Source organism: Erpetoichthys calabaricus, chromosome 8 (assembly GCF_900747795.2).
Source record: "Erpetoichthys calabaricus chromosome 8, fErpCal1.3, whole genome shotgun sequence".
Classification (NCBI taxonomy): domain Eukaryota; kingdom Metazoa; phylum Chordata; class Cladistia; order Polypteriformes; family Polypteridae; genus Erpetoichthys; species Erpetoichthys calabaricus.
The window spans coordinates 46,553,563-46,577,319 of record NC_041401.2 but is presented as its reverse complement, the minus strand read 5'-3'; the positions used below and the strand labels follow the sequence as shown (position 1 = coordinate 46,577,319).

General features: G+C 40.0%; 1 protein-coding gene across 1 annotated transcript in view; it reads left to right on the top strand.

Annotated features, from left to right (window-relative positions):
- The window catches only part of si:ch211-246m6.5 (von Willebrand factor D and EGF domain-containing protein), a 393,193-nt gene that overhangs the window by 296,269 nt on the left and 73,167 nt on the right, over nt 1-23,757 (top strand). The window contains exon 19 of the mRNA XM_028806510.2: nt 22,378-22,515. Within this exon, the coding sequence (XP_028662343.1) occupies nt 22,378-22,515 (138 nt within the window). The remainder of the gene's footprint in view (nt 1-22,377; nt 22,516-23,757) is intronic.

The following is a 23,757-nucleotide window of genomic DNA, read 5'->3' as shown; positions in this document are numbered from 1 at the left end:
TCTAAGAAGACAAGGAAAACTCACAAAAAAAACGTTGTAGGGAAAAAATGGAAGAAACCTTGGGAAAGGCAATTCAAAAACAGACCCCTTTCCAAGTAGGTTGGGCGTGCAGTGGGTGTCAAAAAGAAGACGGTCATTACAATACAATACACAGAACAAAACAAATCCTCAATACAGTGTAAAAATAAAAATTTTACAAGTATGGAGCAGAATTTAACAGTAGATGATATCACATAATATGATTTGGATTTGTTTAGAGTCCTGGAGACCTCAGACATCAAGCTGTCTCCCCCATTTTACCATTCCACAGATGAAACAGCGCTGGGCCAGCCAATCCAATGAAAGGACCCCACTACCCCATGATTCCTGTGATCCTCCATCAGGGATGACTTTACTTTAGGCAGGCAAAACAACTTGGCGGGTGGGCCATGGCACCAAGTGCCACATTTGAGTACCGAGAAGAGAAACAGAATAGGTGAGGGTTAGTATCCAATTATAACTATCATGTTACTTATGTTTTAGTGCTAATGACTAACAACAGAGATGCAGTCTGTACAATTAATCAGCAGCTCTAGTCAGGATATGCTAAACTGAAGTAGTGAGTCTTCAGCCAGGATTTAAAAGCTGAGACCGAAGGGGCATCTCTTATAGTAGCAAGCAGACCATTCCACAGTTTAGGGGCCCTGTAACTAAAAGCTCGACCTCCCACTCTTATTTTATTAAGTCTTGGAATCATAAGCAGACTGGCACCTTGAGATTTTAATGTGCACTCTGGTTTGTAAGTCATGATAAGTTCAGACAAGTAAGTCAGACCTTGGCTATTTAAAGCTTTATATGTTAAAAGGAGGATTTTGAAATCTGCCCTAAACTTAACCGGGAGCCAGTGTAAGGATTTAAGAACTGGAGTTATGTGTTTGTATTTTCTTGTTCTTGTTATAATTCTTGCAGCAGCAGCATTTTGAATTAACTGGAGGCTGTATAGAGAACAGTTTGAACATCCAGTGAACACCGCATTGCAGTAGTCAATCCTACTAGAGATAAATGCATGAATTTCTCAGAATCCTGTTTATTTAGAAAGCGCCTTAATTTCCCAACATTTTTAAGATGGAAGAAACATGATTTGGACAACTTGTAATGTGCACTTTAAATGACATGATAGAGTCAAAGATACAGTAACTCCTAGATTGCAGGCTGATTCAGTAAAATTAATGGTGATTCCAACTGAGTTAAATGATGACAAAATATTGTTGTGATCAGTGTCATTCCCTCCAACAATTAACATCTCTGTTTTAACTGTGTTTAAAGATAGGTAGTTCTCATCCATCCACTCCTTTATTTCACTAACACAACTAATTAAAGACAACATTGGAGAAACTTCATTTGATCTAAATGAAAGGTATAAATGGGTGTCATCTGCATACGAATGAAAATTAACATTATGTTTCGTAATGATAGATCCCAGTGGAAGCATGTAAAGTGAAAACTGTAAAAGTCCCAGTACTGAGCCCTGCGGGACACCATATTTCAGTTCTGTGTATAATGATGGAGTACTGTCAGCACATATCTGTACATATTGAAATCGATTTGATAAATAAGAACTAAACCAGGTGAGCACAGTGTCTGTAAGCCCAACGTCATTTTCCAGTCTGTGCAGTAAAATAGAATGGTCAATGGTGTCAAGCTTAAGCTAAGTTAATGTCAAGTCAAAAACAAATGAACTGTTGCTGACCTATCAAAATCAGTAATTTCGCATCAACTTGAGGTGGTACGTAACTGACTGAATTATTGCTTAGGCCAAAACTTCCAAGAGTTTGCAGTACAGAAAATAACAGGCATTCTGATGAATCTTACCCTTGTTGGAGTTCATTAACATTTACTTGGTACACCTGACAGTAAGAAGCAATATGTTTATAGGCTTATAGAGTCATTATTGGCACATGTTAAGAGAATAGTAAAGATGTTGTGGTTTACACTTGAAGGTTGTCATTTTTGATTTTTGTTTCCTGTAACAATTTAAATTTCTCCTGTTCCACCACCATTTTGTGACCATTTTACATGGCTGCAGCTGTATTGTATTGCTGTTACTATGACCAGTAATGTTCACATTACCAGGTTGGTCATGTGCCGATTTTGCATCAGCATTTATAAAAGATGGTAGTGTACTGGGATATTTGCATTTTTGACTCAGACCTCCTAGATTTGATTGTTGGACCACATGTAGCCGTGTAATTTTGATTGTGGTTCTGCTAGTTTAGACCCTTTGCTTGCCTAGTTTTCTTACCTCTTCATCTCCCGGACCTCAGCAGCCCTTTCCTTTTTACTGATAGCTGTGATGAGATTGAGTCTCCATGAATTATTGTGAAGAAAAGGCTGAGACCAGGAGATTAATGTGAGGCAGAAACATAGTGAGGAAAAGGCCAAGGTCAAGACCAGACAGATTGTCAAAACCAGCAAACCAAGAATGGAAGGCAGGAAGCAAAATGAGTTCAGATCGAAGCAGAACCTATTGCTTGGCCTGCTTGAAAGAAACTAACTATGCTAAAGGTTTTTTAATTGTTTAATCCAACCGAGGAATAGCTCTATGTGGCTCTGCTGTCATATTTATAGTGAATGTTCAGGTCATGTCACCAGTACGCAAAAAGTAGTCACTGAGATGAGTCACATAAATAAAAAAACAGACAAACCAAAATTAAAAAAAAAAGTTTCAAAACACAAATAATTAAATTCTAAACATTAAAAACATTAATTAACACATTGTAACAAATAATTGATGTGATTTATCACATGATGCATGCATCACAGAATGCATTGTATTCCCTGTGCCAAAAAGCTGCTGTTCACATTCATATTTGCTGAAGTGACTTCAGCAACACAAAAACATTTTTTTCTACTTTATGGATTCTCTCTCTGGATTCAGTCCTTGACATAAAACTTTCTCGATTTTCGATATGATGCCATCTCTCTCCTTAGTAGCCATGGTGGACTTTTTTTGGGCTCAGAGTTATCCATATTGTTTGGATCTCTTGAATGCTCTTTAACTCTTTAAAGTTTTAGTGCAGCTGCTTTGTGATTTTTGTGTTTCCTTTCATCTTCTTATTTGGCAGCCTCATTATTTATTTCAATAAGCACTTTATTAGTAGCTGGCAATAAAGTATGGCCTCACCTGCAACTTTGTTGCATCCCTTAACATTACAGCCTCTACAGATTTCAGAAATTCTCAGTAAGTGTGGTCAAGGCAAAACTTTGAATAATCAGCAGGGTCCACTAATTTCCACATCATTTTCATCTATTAATGTATCAGTCCTAAAATGAAAATTCTGCACTAATTTTTTACAATGTTGGGAAGTTGCCCATCATTGTCCCATGATAATTAGATTAGATTCAACATTATTGTCATTGAACACAGCACAAGTACCATGACAATGAAATGCAGTTTTGTATCTAACCGTAAGTGCAAATAGAAGTTCATTGCAAGTAATCAAATAGATATAAATATCACAGTGTGGGATTGTACTGAATAGAGTAAGTCAAGAATATATATAGAATGATTAGTGATAGTTAAAATACAATATGGTCAGTGTATATACTAATTACAGCATGAATAGAATAGAATAAGCATAGTAAAGTATGGAAACAGTTTAAATAATAGAAACAGCAATATGCAGACAGTTGTATAAGTACAAGTACAGCAGAGTCCTGATAGCTCTGAGTATTACTAGTATAACCCTATAGCGCAAACATGGTAGACCTGTGGTGAGTACGGAATCCTAGGGTGCACATATATGGTTTTAAGGTGAGGTGGGAAGGGTGATTTTGAGTCCAGCAGGGTGGCAATTGCTGAGTAGAAGCTGTTCCTGAGCTTGCTGATGCTGGCTTATAGGCTCTTGTACTGCTTCTCAGAAGATAAGATGGTAAACAGACCATGGCTAAGATGAGAGGGACCCATAATAATCCAATACGCCTTCCACAGGCACAGTGGCAGGTACTTAAGCACCAATGAGGTGTTGAGCAGATTTCACTATCCACTGCAGTGTTTAGTTACAATACTATACTGTGATACAACTGGTCAGAATGCACTTGATGGTGCAGTGGTAGAGGTTCACTAGAATCTGACAAAGTGGTTGGACTTTCCTCATCCTCCTTAGAAAGTAAAGACGTTTTTGTCCATTCTTGACTAGAACAGGGTTTTTTTTTTCCTCAGAAAATTTGAATAGCCAGGAACGTAAAGCTAGAGACATGCTTAAACTCAGTCCCGTTGACAAAGATGGGAGTGTGCCCACAGCTTTTGGACTTTCTGTAGTCCAGAATGAGCTCCTTGCTCTTCGTGACATTCAAGGTAAAGCTTTTGTTGGAATAACATTTTGTTAGTTGCTGGACCTCTTCTCTGTAAGCTGACTCATCATTGTTACTGGTGAGGCCTACTGCTGTGAAGTAATTGTGAAACTTAATGAATGTGCTTGACCAGAGTATGGAAGCACAGTCATAAGTGAAGAGGGAGTAGAGTAGAGTAGAGTAGTGCCTCTGGTGGGACACCAGAGTTCAGGGTCAGGTTAGGAGGAAGTATGGTCGTCTGTCCTAACAGATTGTGGTCTATCAATCAGTACAGTAAATTCAGAATCCAATTACAGAGGGAGGTGTTAAAGCCAAACTTATTTAACTTTGTGACCAGTCTAGAGTGGATGACAGTATTTCGTGTTGAACTAAAGTAAATGAACAGCATCCTCACATGGGATCTTCTAACTGTTATCCAGATGAGTCAGGGCTGTGTAAAGTGCCATTGAAATAGTATCTTCTGTTGATCTATTTGGACAATATGCAAAATGATGAGGAATTGTATTTATCATGTAGAGGGTGAGGTTACACTAAATCTGTAGTATGTTACCCATATGGAACCCAGGGCTCAAAAATTTTATTAACATTTGCTTTAATTTTTGAACATGCAAAAATGCAATAACATAAAGTGCCATTACTTGACTTAATATTTTTAATCCAACTAAGGATCCCAGTAGCACCGGAGCCTATCCTGGAAGCATCAGTTGCACAGCAATGCACCAGGACCCACTCATATACACACTTACACAGGCCCGATTTAGAATAAACAAACAACCGTACAAACACAACTTTGGGATATTGGATGAAAAGTGGAGAAACAGGAGAAATTCTCACACAGACACAGAAAGAAAGCAAATCCTCCACAATGATGGGATATGGGTATGAGATTCAAAATCAGAACACCAGGTTCATGTCAACCCCATAAATATATATATATACTGAATATACTCATGTTTAAGTTCTCCCACAGATAAGTCAGTATTTTATAATGTCGGTTGTATAAGTCGAATGCAGAAAACTCACGATATTGGTCCAAGAGATTACGACATGCTAACACCCACCTGAGAGAGTAACCATAGAGCACACTGCCTTTTTTTCCTATGTATTGTGCCTACGTGAACACACGGTAATACATGAACTATTCTGAAGCGACATTTGCACTGTTTTGTGTTTTTTGCATCTCACACCCTCATACACCTTTATCGTAAGAGAATCCCTTATATATGATGGAGCGTTCAGTCAGAAGAAAATATGAAGCTGGTTTTAAATTAAAAGTTGTTGAAGTGGCGAAAGAAATCGGTACTTGCACTGCTGCAACAAAATTTGATGTGTCTGAGAAACTGGTGCGTGATTGGAGGAAGCAAGAAGATATAAAAAAAAATGTGTCGCATTTTTTAACGGGCGTATAAGTCAGGGTCTGATTTTATGATCGATTTTTCGGGTTTCAAGACCCGACTTATATGCAAGTATATACGGTATATATAGTGACTGTCTATGACTGGCGCGTATAGTGTGATCTCGATCAGTTCGTAGTTGTTTCCGTGGTGCTCTGATGGTGCACTGCGAACCTGTGGTTGCCCCAGCAAATGAAGAAGCAGTCCTCCACAGATGCAGCAGTCGCGCTTCGGCATGTCGTCCCATTTTGGGGGGAGACTTTCCAGAGTTCAGAAGCATCACTATATATGTTTATAGCTGTTTAGTTTATGTAACTTAAAGAGCAGTGGTTCTTATATGTGACAGGTTAGTTCTGAATTTTATTGAAGTTGAGAAACCATTAGAATTGGTAATATCTTTTGATTTGATTTGTACTAGACCAGTAACACTTAGGATTATAATTGAGGAGCCCAGCAATCAGGGTATGACATAAAAGGTAGACTTCAAAGATAATTAAATGCCACATGGGAATCAAGTTTTACATTAGTGTAATTTAAGCACTCTAAAAGACAAGAAAGGGCAATGTGCTGGCAGATTGGATAAGGCGTAGAATTATAAACCTCAGTTTAGCCTTCACCTCTAACGTAACTGTTTGTCCCTGACCAAGTCACTGAATTTACCCGGGGTCATGTTTCATGAAGTGTTTTTGACGCAGTGGTATGGTGGTTATTATGGTCATGTCATGGCTTCAGTATTTAGGGTTCAGAACTAAATCCTGGTAATTGTAAATGTGGAGATTAAATGGGTTAAATAGGGTTTTGCTCCCACATTACCAGAAATGGACATTGTAGAAAAATTGTTGTCTGTGAATTGGGTCCTGCGTGTGACTCATGGTGCTCATAAATGTGGCTAGTAGAGGATTGGTATCCTGTCCAGGGCGCTTTTCTGCCTCACATTTAATTCTTTTAGTATAGACTTTTGACACCGAAGTGAATTAACTGTGTTTGAAAGTGTACAGTATGTACAGTATATAATTGTGAAGCACATTAGAATACTGTGCAATAAAGTGTGTATTGACTGTTTTCTCATTATGAGTGAACCTTCCCGTTCTTAGAGGAAATAAGTTTAAATGGTTGTGTGAAAGGACTGCTCAGAGCAGCAGTTGTCAATCTTTTGTGATAAAATAAGATGTTAGAGGTAGACAGGATAAATTTTTGTCGAATTCACCTGGGAAGCATGTTGTCTATGTAATAAGCGTGAACAGCCTTGCATTTTCTCCATCGACTCGCCTGTCAGAAAGAAGTAATTTCTTGCTTCCTGTATGCCATGTGAAATTGGCACACCAGGAGACTTAGAGAATCCATGAAAACACTAGAGTATATATATATATATATAGATATCGGTAATCACCTTATTGTCAAATGGAAAGAAAAAGTAAATGATTTCGGGTATTTAACTGATCACGGTGAGGAAAGCATGTTGGACCAATGCAGAAGTGCAACAGAATAGGGAAAAAAAGAGACCTGTGTTGTGTGAAAGTGGACAGGCCACATTCATATAGTCTTAGAGACAATATTGTTGCTCTCTGTTAGGGTTAATGAGGCAATAGCAGTTTTTCTCACTGGTGTTCTCACTCTTTATTTATGGTCAAAATGTGTTTCTCACTCTTTGACCTTAGTTATGAATGCATATAAAGAAAAATGAACTTTCTGTACTCTGTGTGTATTCAACTTCTTTTTATCTAGAATCTGCTGAACTGCTTTGAAAATTAGGACTTGCCCAAAATTTGAACTTAAAATGAATTTAAATTCTTTTCAATGCACATTTTCATATTCAGCAAAATAAATATATTCATATTACAGGATGAAGTCCCAAGACAGTTCATAAACTGGCAGCTGGAAATTTATCTAGTGTCAGGAAAGCAGCGTTGTATCGTACTTGTTAATGTTTTGATCAGTGGGAGTAGACTGCTGGAAGTGCTGGCAGCATCATTTTACAAAAGCCAAACTTATCCTAAAATGAGCATTCCTCTTACAGCACCAAATCTTTTTTTCCATTTTGAACCTGTGAAATAAAAGATGAAAAGACGTTACATTTTAAGTAATGTTACTAACTGAATGTGTGTTCTGGTACCTTGTTAACTGCGCTCCTCTTGCCTTGTTGTGTTTCCTGTTGCAAACACTATGGAAATCTTAAAGTCTGTAGGAAACATTCTCTTGTTCAACACTATTCGTACTTAACTATGTAGAAAAGATAAGTTTATCAAATACGTGAGGCTAATCAACACATTTTCAGCAAGCAAAAAGTATATATATATCCAAACCTCTTTAGACAGTTTTATGTGAAATCAGTATCTTCTGAACAATAGCCTCTGTGTTCAGCACCTTAGGCAGTTGCTGATTTAACTGCTGATTTGCAAGAGCTGAACAACTATGAAGGAGACCTGGCAGCCTGTCATTGCTTTATCACTTTGTGCTGAAGTATTTTCAGCATGCAATCTTTTGCCTTGGAAACAAGACACAGTTATATCATTTCATTAATCAAGACACACATTTTATTTCACTGTATACTGAACACTGCTTCACAGTGGTTTGTAGGTAAAGGGGATTAGTACCACTGTCCGCTGTTTACAGATTTATTTATTTATTTTTTACAATTTGAACACAAGCCGTTAAAGTGTCATTTTCAAGATGACACAGTGAGTCACAAATGGGTACAAAACCGGCAAAATGGTGCTTAAAAATGCAACAATTTTAGAAACAGGGCCACATTGTTTAAGAGGCATTTTACTGAAATATCTATTGGGAAAAATCCAGTAGATTTTGCTAGTGAAGTTTATTCAGCTTTTGATGATGACCTCAAGAAAGAATGTAACTTTATATCATGTGTGGTAGAGCAGTCTTGTAGTACATGAAACTTTAGACCTTCCTTCGAATTTCAAGTCTGGATTACAGACATAAGCCATTAATTATCCAAAAAAATTCAGAATTATCCAAAAAAAATCAGAATTTAGTTAATGTGTCATATTTAGAAAGGGGCAACATGAAAAATACAGACATGAGTGTTTCCCACTTACTTCTCAATTCAAATTTTCTCCCTAGGACAGTGTCCACAAGAACTAATATATTCAAAGCAGGCTCATTTCTCTCCTAACGTGGCACAAAATGTGCCATTGAGTTACCTGATCTTAAGCATCCAAAAGGATGGCCAATACAACGGCCCCCAGAAAATCTAGAGCCCTTAAAACAGGAAAAAAAAAGCAGGTAAAAGTGAATCTTCAAAGATTCACTTCACTCATATGTCCCAAAGACAGGGTTTTCTTTACCTTCCTAATATTGTCTAGCACCCGAGAAGTAAAGAAAAAAATGACAGAGCTGAACAGTCAAAATGCAAAACAGACTTGAACAAGTGCAAACAGCAGAGCATAAATCTAGCCATGCCTGAAAATATGTCGCTAAGCAATGTATAAAGATGCACAAGAATAGACAGGAAATACACATAAAATATTGTACATTTTGGTTTTAAAAAACAGACTCTGGCAATTCTAAAATAATCTGAATGGTTGATGATATCTTTGCTGCACCAGGCCTGCTTAAATGGTGGAAAATGGTCACTGAGACTACACAATGGGGTCTGGTTTTGAAATACTGTATGTAAAATGAAAATAGACAACCCAACTTGGGACTTACTAGCTTCCAGCATAGTTTTTATATATGGTATTTATATGATGAATTTAATCTCAAAATGGTATATATGAATAAATTCATTGATAATGAGCCTCATGGTCAGTGACCAAATGTAAAAGACAATACTGACAAAATAAACTTTTAAGAGTTTCTTAAATCTACTGTATGTAGACACATTCCGTTTTCAAAAATACATTTCAGAAAGGTCATCTTTTAGAAAAAAACATTTTTTTGACAAAGTACAAAACTAAACTGCTCAAAAAAAATTAAAGGACCACTTTTTAATCTGAGTGTGGCATCAAGTCAATGAAACTTCTGGGCTAGTGATCTGGTCAGTTAAGTAGCAGAGGGGGTTGTTAATCAGTTTCAGCTGCTTTGGTGTTAATGAAATTAACAACTGAGGGACAACAATGAGACGACCCCCAAAACAGGAATGGTTTAACAGGTGGAGGCCACTGACATTTTTCCCTCCTCATCTTTTCAGACTGTTTTTTCACTAGTTTTGCATTTGGCTACAGTCAGTGTCACTGCTGGTAGCATGAAGCAATACCTGGACCCTATAGAGGTTGCACAGGTAGTCCAACTTCTCCAGGATGGCACATCAATATGTACCATTGCCAGAAGGTTTGCAGTGCCTCCCAGCACAGTCTCAAGGGCATGGAGGAGATTCCAGGAGACAGACAGTTACTCTAGGAGAGCTGAGTAGGGCCATAGAAGGTCCTTAATCCATCAGCAGGACTGGTATCTGCTCTTTTGTGCAAGGAGGAACAGGATGAGCACTGCCATGGCCCTACAGAATGACCTCCAGCAGGCCAGTGGTGTGAATGTCTCTGACCAAACAATCAGAAACAGACTTCATGAGGGTGGCCTGAGGGCCCGACGTCCTCTAGTGGGCCCTGTGCTCACTGCCTGGTAATTTTCTCAGTGGCTCATTTATACTCTGACCAACTGCTCCTGGTCACATGAATGAGGTCTAACCACCCACATTTGCTCACAACTCTTAAATTTAGTCATATGACCAAAAAAACTTAATACACACCCTACATGATTTCCATAGGAATGTAGACCTCCATCAAGCAGTTCCACAAGAAGGTTATAAAAAAAGCTAATTAATTACCATTTAAGACAGTAGTCATTCTTAGCACTATATACAGTACATCCTACACCAAGAGACTGCTCCACAAAATCTACAGCACATTACACACAATTAACAATCCCCTCAATTTTTCAGTTGTTTCTCAATTGCCAAAAGAAATTCAATAAATTTAAGTGCATCACAACTTTATTACACTTAGTTCAATAAAAGTTCCTTTATGTATGTGCATGCAGTTTATGAGACAAAATCTTGAGACACAATGTCAGCATTTCACTATGTAGTTTGTATACAGTATTACTGTATTACTGTTAGGAATAGCCAAGACTTAAATGTCTTTTTTTAAAGCTGACAACTCAGCTGTTGTAATTCGTCTCTTTTAAACGTCAGCCAATGCTAGCAGAGTGCACACAGAAACCTTGAAGAAGGCATAACCCTAATCCACTGCAGCACTGCTAATGCTGGAAAGTAAAATGTGTTTTCTAGCCTATTAATGCTTTTGTTAATGGTGATTTCATTTTAGACAGGAATTCAATGTTAAACAAAACATTGTTTTCAAATGATGGATCAATCAGAGTTATTGTTATAACAATAAACAAAGACAACTTAATAGGATGAAAACAGTTTGGCAGCAACATAGTGTGGTGGTTAGTTTTGTCTCACAGCTGAAAGAAACCATGGACCTTAATTCAGTTTTTAGAATGATCATTATCTGCTTGTACAGAGTCTGAATTTCTTTCCGTATGTCTGGAAGTTTTCTCCGGGTGCTCCAGTTTCCTTCGAAGAGCTGCATGTTAAGTGAGAATTGGACTAACATTAGGGTGACTGTGCATGAGTGTGTGATGGATTGTCATCCTGTCCAAGACTAATTCAAGTGATGCTTCAGACACTGTTGTCCACACAGCTCTGTAATGGATGTATGAATGGATGGAAGGATGATTTCACATAAGAGTGGCTTGTATCTTGTAGTTATTGTTGCCAGGATGAACTCTAGTTTTTGACTCACTTAATGCTTTGTAAGAAGAATGACCATTAGACATTGCGAAGGTTTGGGGCAGCCACCTATATAATTTTCCCCGGCTGCAAAACAGTTGCAAAAACATTGGCAAGTTTACACAATCGAGTCCAAAACAGAACTGCCTTATTATCCACAAGATGGCAGCTTTAAAGGCCAGTAGGGGAAGTGATGTCATAAGGACCAGAACCGGAAGTGACATCGTTGTCTGTCCCAGAGCCCGGCGGGATTTCCCTAGGATGGTCCGCAAAAGATCGAGAGGGAGAATTAGTGCACTTCGCCACCCCCTGGTCTGATGTGGAATTACATGTACTCAAGCCCTTTAGTTATCTCCTAAACACACGTGTGTGACAGCTTGTATGACCCTTACAAATTATAAACAAATTTAGGAAACGGGGTTGAGGACAATAGAGAGGTTTTATTTCATTTAAATGTTTAAAGTCAAAGTCAAAGTGAACATCTCAACCATATACAAGTATACAGATAGACGAAATTGCAAAGAGTTCACTTTAAACACCGCAGACTCGGGAGCTCTGTAAGCCACAGTCTGCACGGGCGTCGCCATCTTCTAAGATCAGTGAATTCCCAGAATAAGGCTGTTTCATCCAGATATTTGAAGAAACACATCACTGTTGATATCTTGATGCAGACATTGTACTATATAGAACAGTAGGCTAACATTTATTTACCTTCATACTCCTTCCTGTAGGAGTGTGTTGATTCAGTATTGTTAAATTGAGATAAGAGAGAGAGAAAAAAAACATTAATTTAGATTTGGATATCTACTGAATTGTAACAAGTTTGTAATTTAAATATATTTACCTTTCCTTTATCCTTTTCAAACTCATGTAAAAATAATAGCCTGAAAATTTATGAAGCACAATACTCTATTTGTATGTCATTTTTCTTAATAGAATCTACTACCCACTAACTGAAATAAATCTAATTACTCTTAACAGAATGTTATACAATGGAATATGAATATACAGATGCATTCAAAAACATATTAGGAGAGAAAGAACCATTTGGTTTCTCTGGCACAATTACTTTAAATCATTTTGAGGTTACAAAAAGAATAAAGTTATGTGAAAGCTTGTTATACTTACCTCCAGCTGTTTTTATTAAAGTAAATGAAATGAATTAGATTGAACAATAATGAAAGTGACCAGAATTATATTTTCATTAGATTCTAACTCTTATAAAGTCCGATGTCATTTGTTTAAGAAGAATTTGAAGAATTGTTACAGTGATAACCAAATTGCTTTATTAATCATGAACAAAAATGAACAACAAGCACATGGGTTGAAAATTGGATTCTACTATCTCAAGACTCCAGAGTGCTAATATTCAAATCCTAGCCTTCCCGTTTTCTGTATGGATGATGTTCTCCCAGTGTCTAAATTAGTTTTTTTAGCACTTTGGTTTCCTCCTATGTTCCATAGATGTATACAGTGGATTCAGAAAGTATTCAGACCTCACTTTTGACACACTTGATTGTGTTGTACATTTAATTATAAATGGATACATTTGATATTTTTGCCCATCAACATACACTCATTACCAAGTGACATAATGACAAACTGTTACTCCAGTCTGAGGTCACATGCACTTTGGAGCAGGTGTTCTTCAAGGGCCTCTCTGTATATTAGCTGCAATCTCTTAATTCTGACCAATCTCCCTGTCCCTGCTACTGAGAAGCACTTTCATAGCTTAATGCTGCCAACACTATGCTTCATTGTAGGGATAGTATTAGGCAAGTGTTTAGAAATGTGTGGTCTTCATCTGACATAATTCTTGGAGTTCTGCCCAAAGAGATCAATGTTTGTCTTATCAGACCAGAGAATCTTTTCCCTCATGCTTTCAGAGTTCTTTAAGTGCCATTTGGCAAAAGTGGCCTCCAGCAACTCTACCATAATGCCTGATTGATGGAGAGCTGCTGAAATGGTTGTCCTTCCAGCAGGTTCTCCCACCTTAGCAGAGGACTTCTGAAACTCTAGTAGAGTGACCATTGGGTTCTTGGTCACCTCCCTGACCAAAATCACATTTGCCCAGTTACTCAATTTGGCCAACACCTTGTGGTTCCAAAATTCCCCACAATTATTGAGGCCACTGTGCTCATGGAAATGCTCAAAGCTTTAGAAATGGTTTTATACCCTTGCCCTAATCTGTACCCCCCACAATTTGATCACAGAGGTCTACAGAGAGTTTGTTGGACTTCATGTCTTATTTTTTGCTTTACATGTAGTGTGAATTGTAAGACCTTATATACACCAGGGTGTGCTTTCTAATCAATCATTCCCAATCAATTAATTTTGCCACAGGTGGACTCCAAAAAAGGTCTAGGCATTTCTCAAGGAAAGCAAACACAATGCACCTGATCACAATTTGAAGTGTCACAGCAAATGTTCTGAATACTTACTTGAGATATTTCAGTGTTTGATATTTAATAAATATGCAAACCTTTTTGAAAACATGTTTTCACTTTGTCATTATGGGTCATTGAGTGTAGATTGATGGACAAAAGTGAAAAATGTATCCATTTAAAATAAAATCTACAGCACAATGAAGTGTGCAGAAAGAGAAGTGGCTCTGAACATTTTTCGAATTCACTGTATATTAGTAGTAACCCTAGCAATTTGACTGGCATGAGTTTGTATACCTGAGATGCACTAGCGAGCCATTCAGAGTTGGTACCTGCATTATATATATATATATATATATATATATATATATATATATATATATATATATATATATATACAGTGATCCCTCGCTATATCGCGCTTCGCCTTTCGCGGCTTCACTCCATCGCGGATTTTATATGTAAGCATATTTAAATATATATCGCGGATTTTTCGCTGCTTCGCGGGTTTCTGAGGACAATAGGTCTTTTAATTTCTGGTACATGCTTCCTCAGTTGGTTTGCCCAGTTGATTTCATTGGCAGATGGCTGAGAAGCTATCCAGCTTACTTTCTCTCTTCCTCTCTCTCTCTCTCTCTCTTGCGCTGACGTAGGGGGGTGTGAGCAGGGGGGCTGTGTGCAGCTGCTTCCTGAAGGACAGGCTGCACGGAGCTTCGCATACTTAAAAGCTCAAAGGGCACGTATTGATTTTCTGTGGCTCTCTCTCTCTCTCTTCCTGCTCCTGACAGAGGGGGTGCGAGCTGCCGCCTTCAACAGCTTTGTACCGGCGGTGCTTCGCATACTTAAAAGCCAAAAAGCCCTATTGATTTTTTTTTTGACTGCTTGCTTTGCACTCCTTTGAAAAGGAAGATATGTTTGCATTCTTTTAATTGTGAGACAGAACTGTCATCTCTGTCTTGTCAAGGAGCACAGTTTAAACTTTTGAAAAAGAGACAAATGTTTGTTTGCAGTGTTTGAATAACGTTCCTGTCTCTCTACAACCTCCTGTGTTTCTGCGCAAATCTGTGACCCAAGCATGACATTCTAAAAATAACCATATAAACATATGGTTTCTACTTCGCGGATTTTCCTATTTCGCGGGTGGCTCTGGAACGCAACCCCCGCGATGGAGGAGGGATTACTGTATATATATATACACACATACATATACAGTTAGATCCATAAATTTTTGGACAGAGACAACTTTTTTCTAATTTTGGTTCTGTACATTACCACAATGAATTTTAAATGAAACAACTCAGATGCAGTTGAAGTGCAGACTTTCAGCTTTAATTCAGTGGGGTGAACAAAACGATTGCATAAAATGTGAGGCATCTGAAGCATTTTTTTAACACAATCCCTTCATTTCAGGGGCTCAAAAGTAATTGGACAAATTAAATAACTGGAAATAAAATGTTCATTTCTAATACTTGGTTGAAAACCCTTTGCTGGCAATGACAGCCTGAAGTCTTGAACTCATGGACATCACCAGATGCTGGGTTTCCTCCTTTTTAATGCTCTGCCAGGCCTTTACTAAAGCGGCTTTCAGTTGCTGTTTGATTGTGGGCCTTTCTGTCCGAAGTTTAGTCTTCAACAAGTGAAATGCATGCTCAGTTGGGTTAAGATCAGGTGACTGACTTGGCCATTCAAGAATTTTCCACTTCTTTGCTTTAATAAACTCCTGGGTTGCTTTGGCTGTATGTTTTGGGTTATTGTCCATCTGTATCATGAAACGCTGCCCAATCAATTTGACTGCATTTAGCTGGATTTGAGCAGACAGTATGTCTCTGAACACCTCAGAATTCATTTGGCTGCTTCTGTCCTGTGTCACATCATCAATAAACACTAGTGTCCCAGTGCCACTGGCAGCCATGCACGCCCAAGCCATCACACTGCCTGCACTGTGTTTTACAGATGATGTGGTATGCTTTGGATAATGAGCTGTTCAATGCCTTCTCCATACTTTTTTCTTGAAATCATTCTGGTAGAGGTTGATCTTGGTTTCATCTGTGCAAAGAATGTTTTTCCAGAACTGTGCTGGCTTTTTTAGATGTTCTTTAGCAAAGTCCAATCTAGCCTTTCTATTCTTGAGGCTTATGAGTGGCTTGCACCTTGCAGTGCACCCTCTGTATTTACTTTCATGCAGTCTTCTCTTTATGGTAGACTTGGTTATCGATACGCCTACCCCCTGGAGAGTGTTGTTCACTTGGTTGGCTGTTGTGAAGGGGTTTCTCTTCACCATGGAAATGATTCTGCGATCATCCACCACTGTTGTCTTCCGTGGACGTCCAGGTCTTTTTGCGTTGCCGAGTTCACCAGTGCTTGCTTTCTTTCTCAGGATGTACCAAACTGTAGATTTTGCCACTCGTAATATTGTAGCAATATCTCGGATGGATATTTTCTGTTTTCGTAGCTTAAGGATGGCTTCTTTCACCTGCATGGAGAGCTCCTTTGACCACATGTTGTCTGTTCACAGCAAAATCTTCCACATGCAAGCACCACACCTCAAATCAACTCCAGGCCTTTTATCTGCTTAATTGATAATGACATAACGACGGACTTGCCCACACCTGCCCATGAAATAGCCTTTGAGTCAATTGTCCAATTACTTTTGAGCCCCTGAAATGAAGGGATTGTGTTAAAAAAATTCTTTAGTTGCCTCACATTTTTATGCAATCGTTTAGTTCACCCCACTGAATTAAAGCAGAAAGTCTGCACATCAACTGCATCTGAGTTGTTTCATTTAAAATTCATTGTGGTAATGTACAGAACCAAAATTAGCAAAAAGTTGTCTCTGTCCAAATATTTGTGGACCTAACTGTATATATATATATATATATATATATATATATATATATATATATAATCACACACATATATAGGGGAAGGACAGCCCCGGGCACAGACAGACAGACACCGAATGTCCTGAAACACACACTTTGTTAGTCTATATATAATAAACAGCACCACAATGCCTAAATCAACCAGTCTCAGTCCCTTCTTTTCTTCTGCCTCTCAACACCTCTGCTGCCTTTACTCCTCTTCTCCCAAGCTCCGTCTTCCTCCTCTCGACTCCGGCTCGTCTACTGGAGGGAGGCGGCCTCTTTTATAACAACCCAGATGTGTTCCAGGTGCTCTGTGACGATCTTCCGGCGGCATTTCCTGATGTCCCTGGAATTCCTTCCGGCAGCACTTCCAAATGTGGTGGAAGTGAAGCCATCCAGGGTTCCATAATCGTCCAGGCAACCCCTGGTGGTGGCCACGGGCCCCAACAGGTATGAGCTTCTAAGCGCTGATGCCGTGGCCCCCATGCAGAGCAGGGTGGCTGCCCTCTCATGGTCCAGGGGAGGTATTGGCCCTCTCCTGATTCTTCCAGCCGTCCGCCACTATATATATATATCATATATATATAAAATCCAACATCTGTCTGTCTGTCTGTTCACTTTTCACAAGACAACTACTTAACGGATTTAGATTGGGTTTTTTTTCTATAATTTGTTTGAACATTCCAGTTGATTTTATGACTTCTTTCATCGCACTACAGGTAAGTATCACAGTTCGCTTGCGGTATCAATTTATTGGTGCAAATCCAAGAGAGAGGCTTTGGGCCAAGGGGAAGGGGGCAGGGCCCTCCTCACTTATGTGCTAGCCTCCGTTCAAGTTGCCCTACCTCTCACCAAATGTTGCAGCGTACCTTGCCTCCACTTAGCTAGCAATACCTGTTTGTTCAACAGACATTAACATTTACAGATTGTTAACGTTAGGCGTTTTTGAGAGAGACATCAGAGCTAAGCGTGTTTTAGAGGGTAACTGCTGATTGACAGAGATATCACGGCTGGATGCTTTTCTTCCTGCATGGGGGACGCTCTCCTGTCAGAGCTGAACATGATCAGATACAGATAGGATCCTATAGCACTTTGAGAGTTTGCGGACTTCCTGCATGGCTGTGTTGAGGCTATTCCATCGTCAAGGTTGCGGAGGTGAGAGGACGCTGGCGTTGATTGTTCGCCGCTTCTCCCTCTGACTCTGAGTTTAATGTTTTTACTATTATTTATATTTTACTAACATTATTAATTTACTATTTTTCTTTTAGTTTTCATTAGAAAGTTTCGTATTTTTTCTGAAAGCTTTCTTGTACTGTTTTAATCGTCTGCCGTGGATTTTACGGATTTTATCAAGGTTTTGTTGCCAGTCACTTGCTGCCTGGATATACTGTTCTACCGTTTGCTGTGGACTTTATGGATTTTATTAAGTTATGTTAAGTTAAGCTTTTTGTTGTCTACTCACCTGTTGCCCGGATATACTGCTTTAGATTTTATGGCGCTGTCTGGACAGCATTCCTCCCTACCTCTTCAGTCTAAATGGCATTCAGTTATTCTAACTCACAACTCCGCCGACTTAATCCCGCAACCACTCCTGAAATAAACATCTCCATCATCAAAGAACTGGGACTTCTTTGCCGTCCTCGTTACATTCACAGAGGCTCCAGCCGAAAGTTCGTCTTCCATAACCAGCCAAAGTGTTCTGCTACCAACATTCCTTCTTTCTGGTCATCTGTCGCACGTTTGACGCGTCATCAGAGCACAGTCGCTCCAATTACTATCAACACTGGAAGTATCGTGAGATCTCTGGACTCTAGCATGGGATACACCCGAGCCACTGACAGAAATATCGTGAGGTCTTCACATCCCCGGCTGGATTTATTTTGTGGAATGGATTCTAAGCTGCATGGAATGGATTTTAATGTTTTGCGTCTTGTACAGAGATTTACTTCACAGTCATTGGTTAAATTTGAACTATTTAATTCTCAATCTATCAGCAATAAATCCACACTGATTGAAGAACACATCAGGGAAAAAGGACTTGACTTCATGTGTCTGACAGAAACCTGGCACCAGTCAGAGGTTTACTCTGCCTTAAATGAAGCCTGTCCACTTGGCTACAGTTACTTGGAGGCAGCTCGCAGCACTGGGCGTGGTGGTGGACTAGCTGTTATCCACCGTCAGGACCTGGGGTTGTCCCCTATCTCGATACCTGCAATATCTTCTTGTGAGTGCCTTGCATTTAAATGTAAGCCCCCGTTTCCCATGACTGTTCTCCTTATCTATCGACCTCCAAAACCCAACTCTGCCTTTATTCCGGAAATGACTGATCTTCTCACAACACTCTGTGCTACTTCTGCCAACATCATAATCTTAGGAGATATAAATATTCATGTTGACAATGCCACAGGTTATCTCACTGCTGACTTCCTTGAGCTGCTAGATTCTCTCAACCTACAGCAACATGTTGATGTTCCCACACATTCTAGGGGTCACACTCTTGACTTGGTCATTTCAAACTGTGCCCCAATCAGAAATCTACAGCTGATCTTGGTATTTCAGACCACAAAGTAGTGTCATTGGAGCTGCCCTTTTTCTCCCCCCGTATCAAACCAAAACGACAGATCTATTTCAGAAATCTGAAGAATATCAATGTGGATGCCTTGGCCTTGGACCTTACATTTCTCTCCTCTGACTTTATCAGCTCCCTCTCTGTTGCTGACCTCGTGGATTTTTACAACCAGTCCCTGAGCAGTCTCCTGGACTTCCACGCCCCTTTAACATCTAGGTCCGTCTCATTCTCGTGCTCAGCACCTTGGTATACCTGCGAGTTGCGAAAAATTGAAGGCTCCTGGGCGTGTCCTTGAGCGGCGGCTCAAGGCCTCTGGGCTGACTGTCCATAAACAGGCTTACAGAGAACACATGAGGGCGTATGCAGAAGCTCTGAAGGTTGCACGGTCCAAGTTTTATTCCACCATCATCAGAAATGGCTCCAGGAACCCTAAAAAACTTTTTTCAACCATAAATCATCTTCTCAAACCTCCTTTACCAGCCCATTCTGAGACCACTGATGAGAGGTGCAACATGTATATCAACTTTTTTAAACAAAAAGTTGATAATATCCATTTACACCTCTCTACCAAGGATATCTTGCCCTTCCCAACTGTTGACTCATTGTCTGAGACTGTCCATCCTCTTTGCTCTTTCTCTGTTGCCACACGGGAAGAGGTGGAGGATGTCATCAGGAAAATGAAACTGTCTACTAGTTCCCTGGACCCTTTCCCCTCACCCTTGCTGAGGGCCAACATTTCTGCCATCTCTCCACTTATCACCAGGATAATAAATCAGTCCCTCCTGGCTGGCCATATTCCTTCTGCACTAAAAACTGCTGTCATCAGACCTCTACTGAAAAAATCCACCTTGGATCCTGAAGTTCTCTCCAATTATAGGCCCATCTCCAATCTTCCATTTCTCTCCAAAGTTCTGGAAAAAATAGTTGCAGCACAACTTCATGATCATCTCAAACTGAATAATCTGTTTGAAAAGTTTCAGTCTGGTTTTCGCCCTGGCCATAGCACCGAAACAGCCCTGGTCAGGGTCACCAATGATCTTCTGATGACGGCAGATACTGGTTCACCTTCACTACTTATCCTCCTTGACCTGACAGCTGCTTTTGACACAATAGACCATAACATCCTTCTTCACCGCCTGCAATACACTATTGGACTCTCAGGAAATGTTCTAAATTGGTTTACATCATACCTGACTGGCAGAACTGAGCATGTCGCCCTTGGCAGCGCAAAGTCCCACACCCACAACGTCACCTGTGGTGTTCCACAGGGCTCTGTGCTGGGCCCTATCCTTTTTACTATCTACATGCTCCCCCTTGGAACTGTCATTGGCAGACATGGTTTATCGTTCCATTGCTATGCCGATGACACTCAGCTTTACCTCAGGACTACTCCCACCTCATCTACTGCTCCTCTGCCAACATCTACATTGTCTACCTGCCTGGAGGAGATAGAGGCATGGATGAGGCTCAATTTTCTTCAGTTGAACAGATCCAAAACAGAAGCCATCTTAGTTGGTACATCACATCATCTTCGCTTTTCTACCATCACCAGTATTACTTTCTCTGGCCAAAATATTCCTCTTTCCACATCTGTTACTAATTTGGGTGATAGAATGGACTCCCAACTTACTTTTGACACCCACATCAAATATCTCTGTAAGTCATCTTTTTACCATCTCAAGAACATCGCCAAACTCCGCCCATTACTCACCCTGGCAGATGCAGAGAAGCTCGTCCATGCCTTTGTCTCTTCCAGGCTGGATTACTGTAATGCACTCCTCATTGGGATTCCTGGCAAGAGTATCCAGAGACTCCAGTATATTCAGAACAGCGCTGCCAGGATCCTGATGAGGGTGCGAAAGCATGATCACATCACCCCAATCCTGAAAACCCTTCACTGGCTCCCTGTTTCATTCAGAATAGAGTACAAGGTCTCCCTTCTTACCCATCAGTGCATTTATGGACATGCCCCTCTTTATCTACAGGAACTCCTTACCCCTCATAACTCCTTACGCTCTCTCCGCTCTGTACACACTAACACTCTTCAAGTCCCCAGAACTAAGCTCAGCAGCATGGGTGACAGGGCGTTTTCATCGGTGGCGCCGAGGCTGTGGAATGCCCTCCCTGATTACCTGAGAGCCCCACAGTCGACCGAGGCCTTTAAGCGAAACCTAAAAACTCATCTTTTTAGAAAGTCATTTTGTTAAAGTATTTTATAGACTCTTCTGTTCTTTTTTTTTATTTTATTATTCTATTTTTACTCTGTAGCACTTTGGGATTGCTAAAATATAAAGTGCAATATAAATAAAATTTATTATTATTTATTATTATTATACAGTGCCAATGTTTGACATTGGAGCGTACCTACCTTCTGCTTGGCCAGAATTACATTTTTTTTTTTATTTTGATATTTTTAAACTTTGTCCTGTTTCAGTACTATTTGGGTGAAGCTGAGGGGGACAGCTAGTACCCATTATAGCCAGAGTAAGCTCTGCCTCTCTAAGATCCTATATTGCAAAAAGAGGTTTTAGATAATGGATAAAAAAATGCATGAATAACTTCAAAACACCCTTCAGCTATAAAGAAAACTGTTAACATGAAAAACACGGTAACACAAAGTACAACACATATCAAATGATTCACATAAAGTGTGCATTTTATATGAACAGTCAATCAGTCAGTCATTCTCCAACCCACTATATCCTAACACAAGGTCACGGGGGGTCTTCTGGAGCCAATCCCAGCCAACACAGGGTGCAAGGCAGGAACAAATCCCAGGCACACACAAACACCAACACACCAAGCACACACTAGGGACAATTTTTTTAGAATCGCCAATGCACCTAACCTGCATGTCTTTGGACTGTGGGAGGAAACCCACGCAGACACGGGGAGAACATGTAAACTCCATGCAGGGAGGACCCTGGAAGTGAACCCAGGTCTCCCGGGTAGCAGCGCTACCACTGCGCCACCATGCCACCCATTCATATGAACATAAGGTGTCATAACAGCTTTTGAAAGAAAGGTAATAATAAAATGTCTCTTCAAAGATCTTGTGTTTAGATATTCTTTGTTCCCTTAGGTGCTACTTGCCAAAAAGATGTTAATGAATGTGAAAAGAGCCCCTGTTTTCCTGGAGTCCCTTGTATAAACAATTTTGGATCTTATGCATGTGGACTTTGTCCTCAAGGCATGTTGGGAGATGGTTATTCTTGCAAAGGTAAGATTTCTGAACAAGCCACAAAAAAGATTTAAGTATTTAAGGACTTTTTAATTATTTTATATTTTTATCAATATCTTGATATGATTAGATTGGATTCTGGGTTGATTGACTGATGTCCTGTATCAAATGTTTATATTTTTAACTTCTTAACACAAATATTATAGTGGGATTAATACCACAGTCCAAAGTTTTGCTTATTGGTGACCATAAATTGGTCTGATGTGTGGGATGTATTGGCATCTAGTAAAGGGCTTGTTGTATTATGTGCATTCCTTCTTCTTCTTTCAGCTGCTCCCTTTAGGGGTTGCCACAGCAGATCATCTTCTTCCATATCTTTCTGTCCTCTACATCTTGCTCTGTTATACCCGTCACCTGCATGTCTTCTCTCACCACATCCATAAACCTTCTCTTAGGCCTTCCTGTGGTATAGCGGGTCCACAGCTCTCAGCAAAGGCCAGTTTTTAGATAAATAAATAATCACGCTCGCGGCTTAGTGAGGGGGCATGGTAGTTGTGGCTAAAGCGGGGCTCAGGGCGATCTGCAGTGTGGGCGTTTCTCACCTAAGTGCACAGGTGAGAGACTGCCCACATCCGTGATTGTTCCTGGGGCTGCTAATTTGTCGCAACTGCTATGCCCTCTCGACCTATATAGAAGCGCGCTTCGGCTAGAAAAAGAAAAAAAGAGTAGAACAAGAAAGGAAAGAAAGACGGAGGTTGCTGGAGAGCATGAAGCAGGAGAGAGAGAGAGAGAGAGAGCGAGTGAATGCTCGCAGGCAGCTGTACGGAAGCCTGGGTGTTAGACCGACACCCAGGAGTTGTAGTAGAGGTCGCTCCCGCTAAGTGATTGAGTAGCGGGAGTGACCAGTGAAGGGCGACTGGCCACGTAAGGCCGGGAAGGCAGCGGGAGTTAGGAGGCTTGGTGAGAAGTCCTTGATGTGAGCGTCCTGGTCATCAAGGATACCAAGTCTCGAGTCTGGGATGAGTGTGCGACCGAAGCCAGGATTGGGAGGCCTCCAGACCTGTTTGAAAAGGAGTGAAGGACAGCTGCAGAGAGTGTGTCTCGCCTGCTGCGGGGCCCAGATGGGTGAAGCGGGTGAGATGCTAGGGTAAAGAAGCACCGGGCTCTTAATTGTATTTTAAAGGACTGCTTCCAGCATTGTTTTAACCTTGGTTTTAAAGGATTGTTTTTGTAATGATTTTGAAACCTCCACATTTCTTTTATAGATTATTTATTTAATGA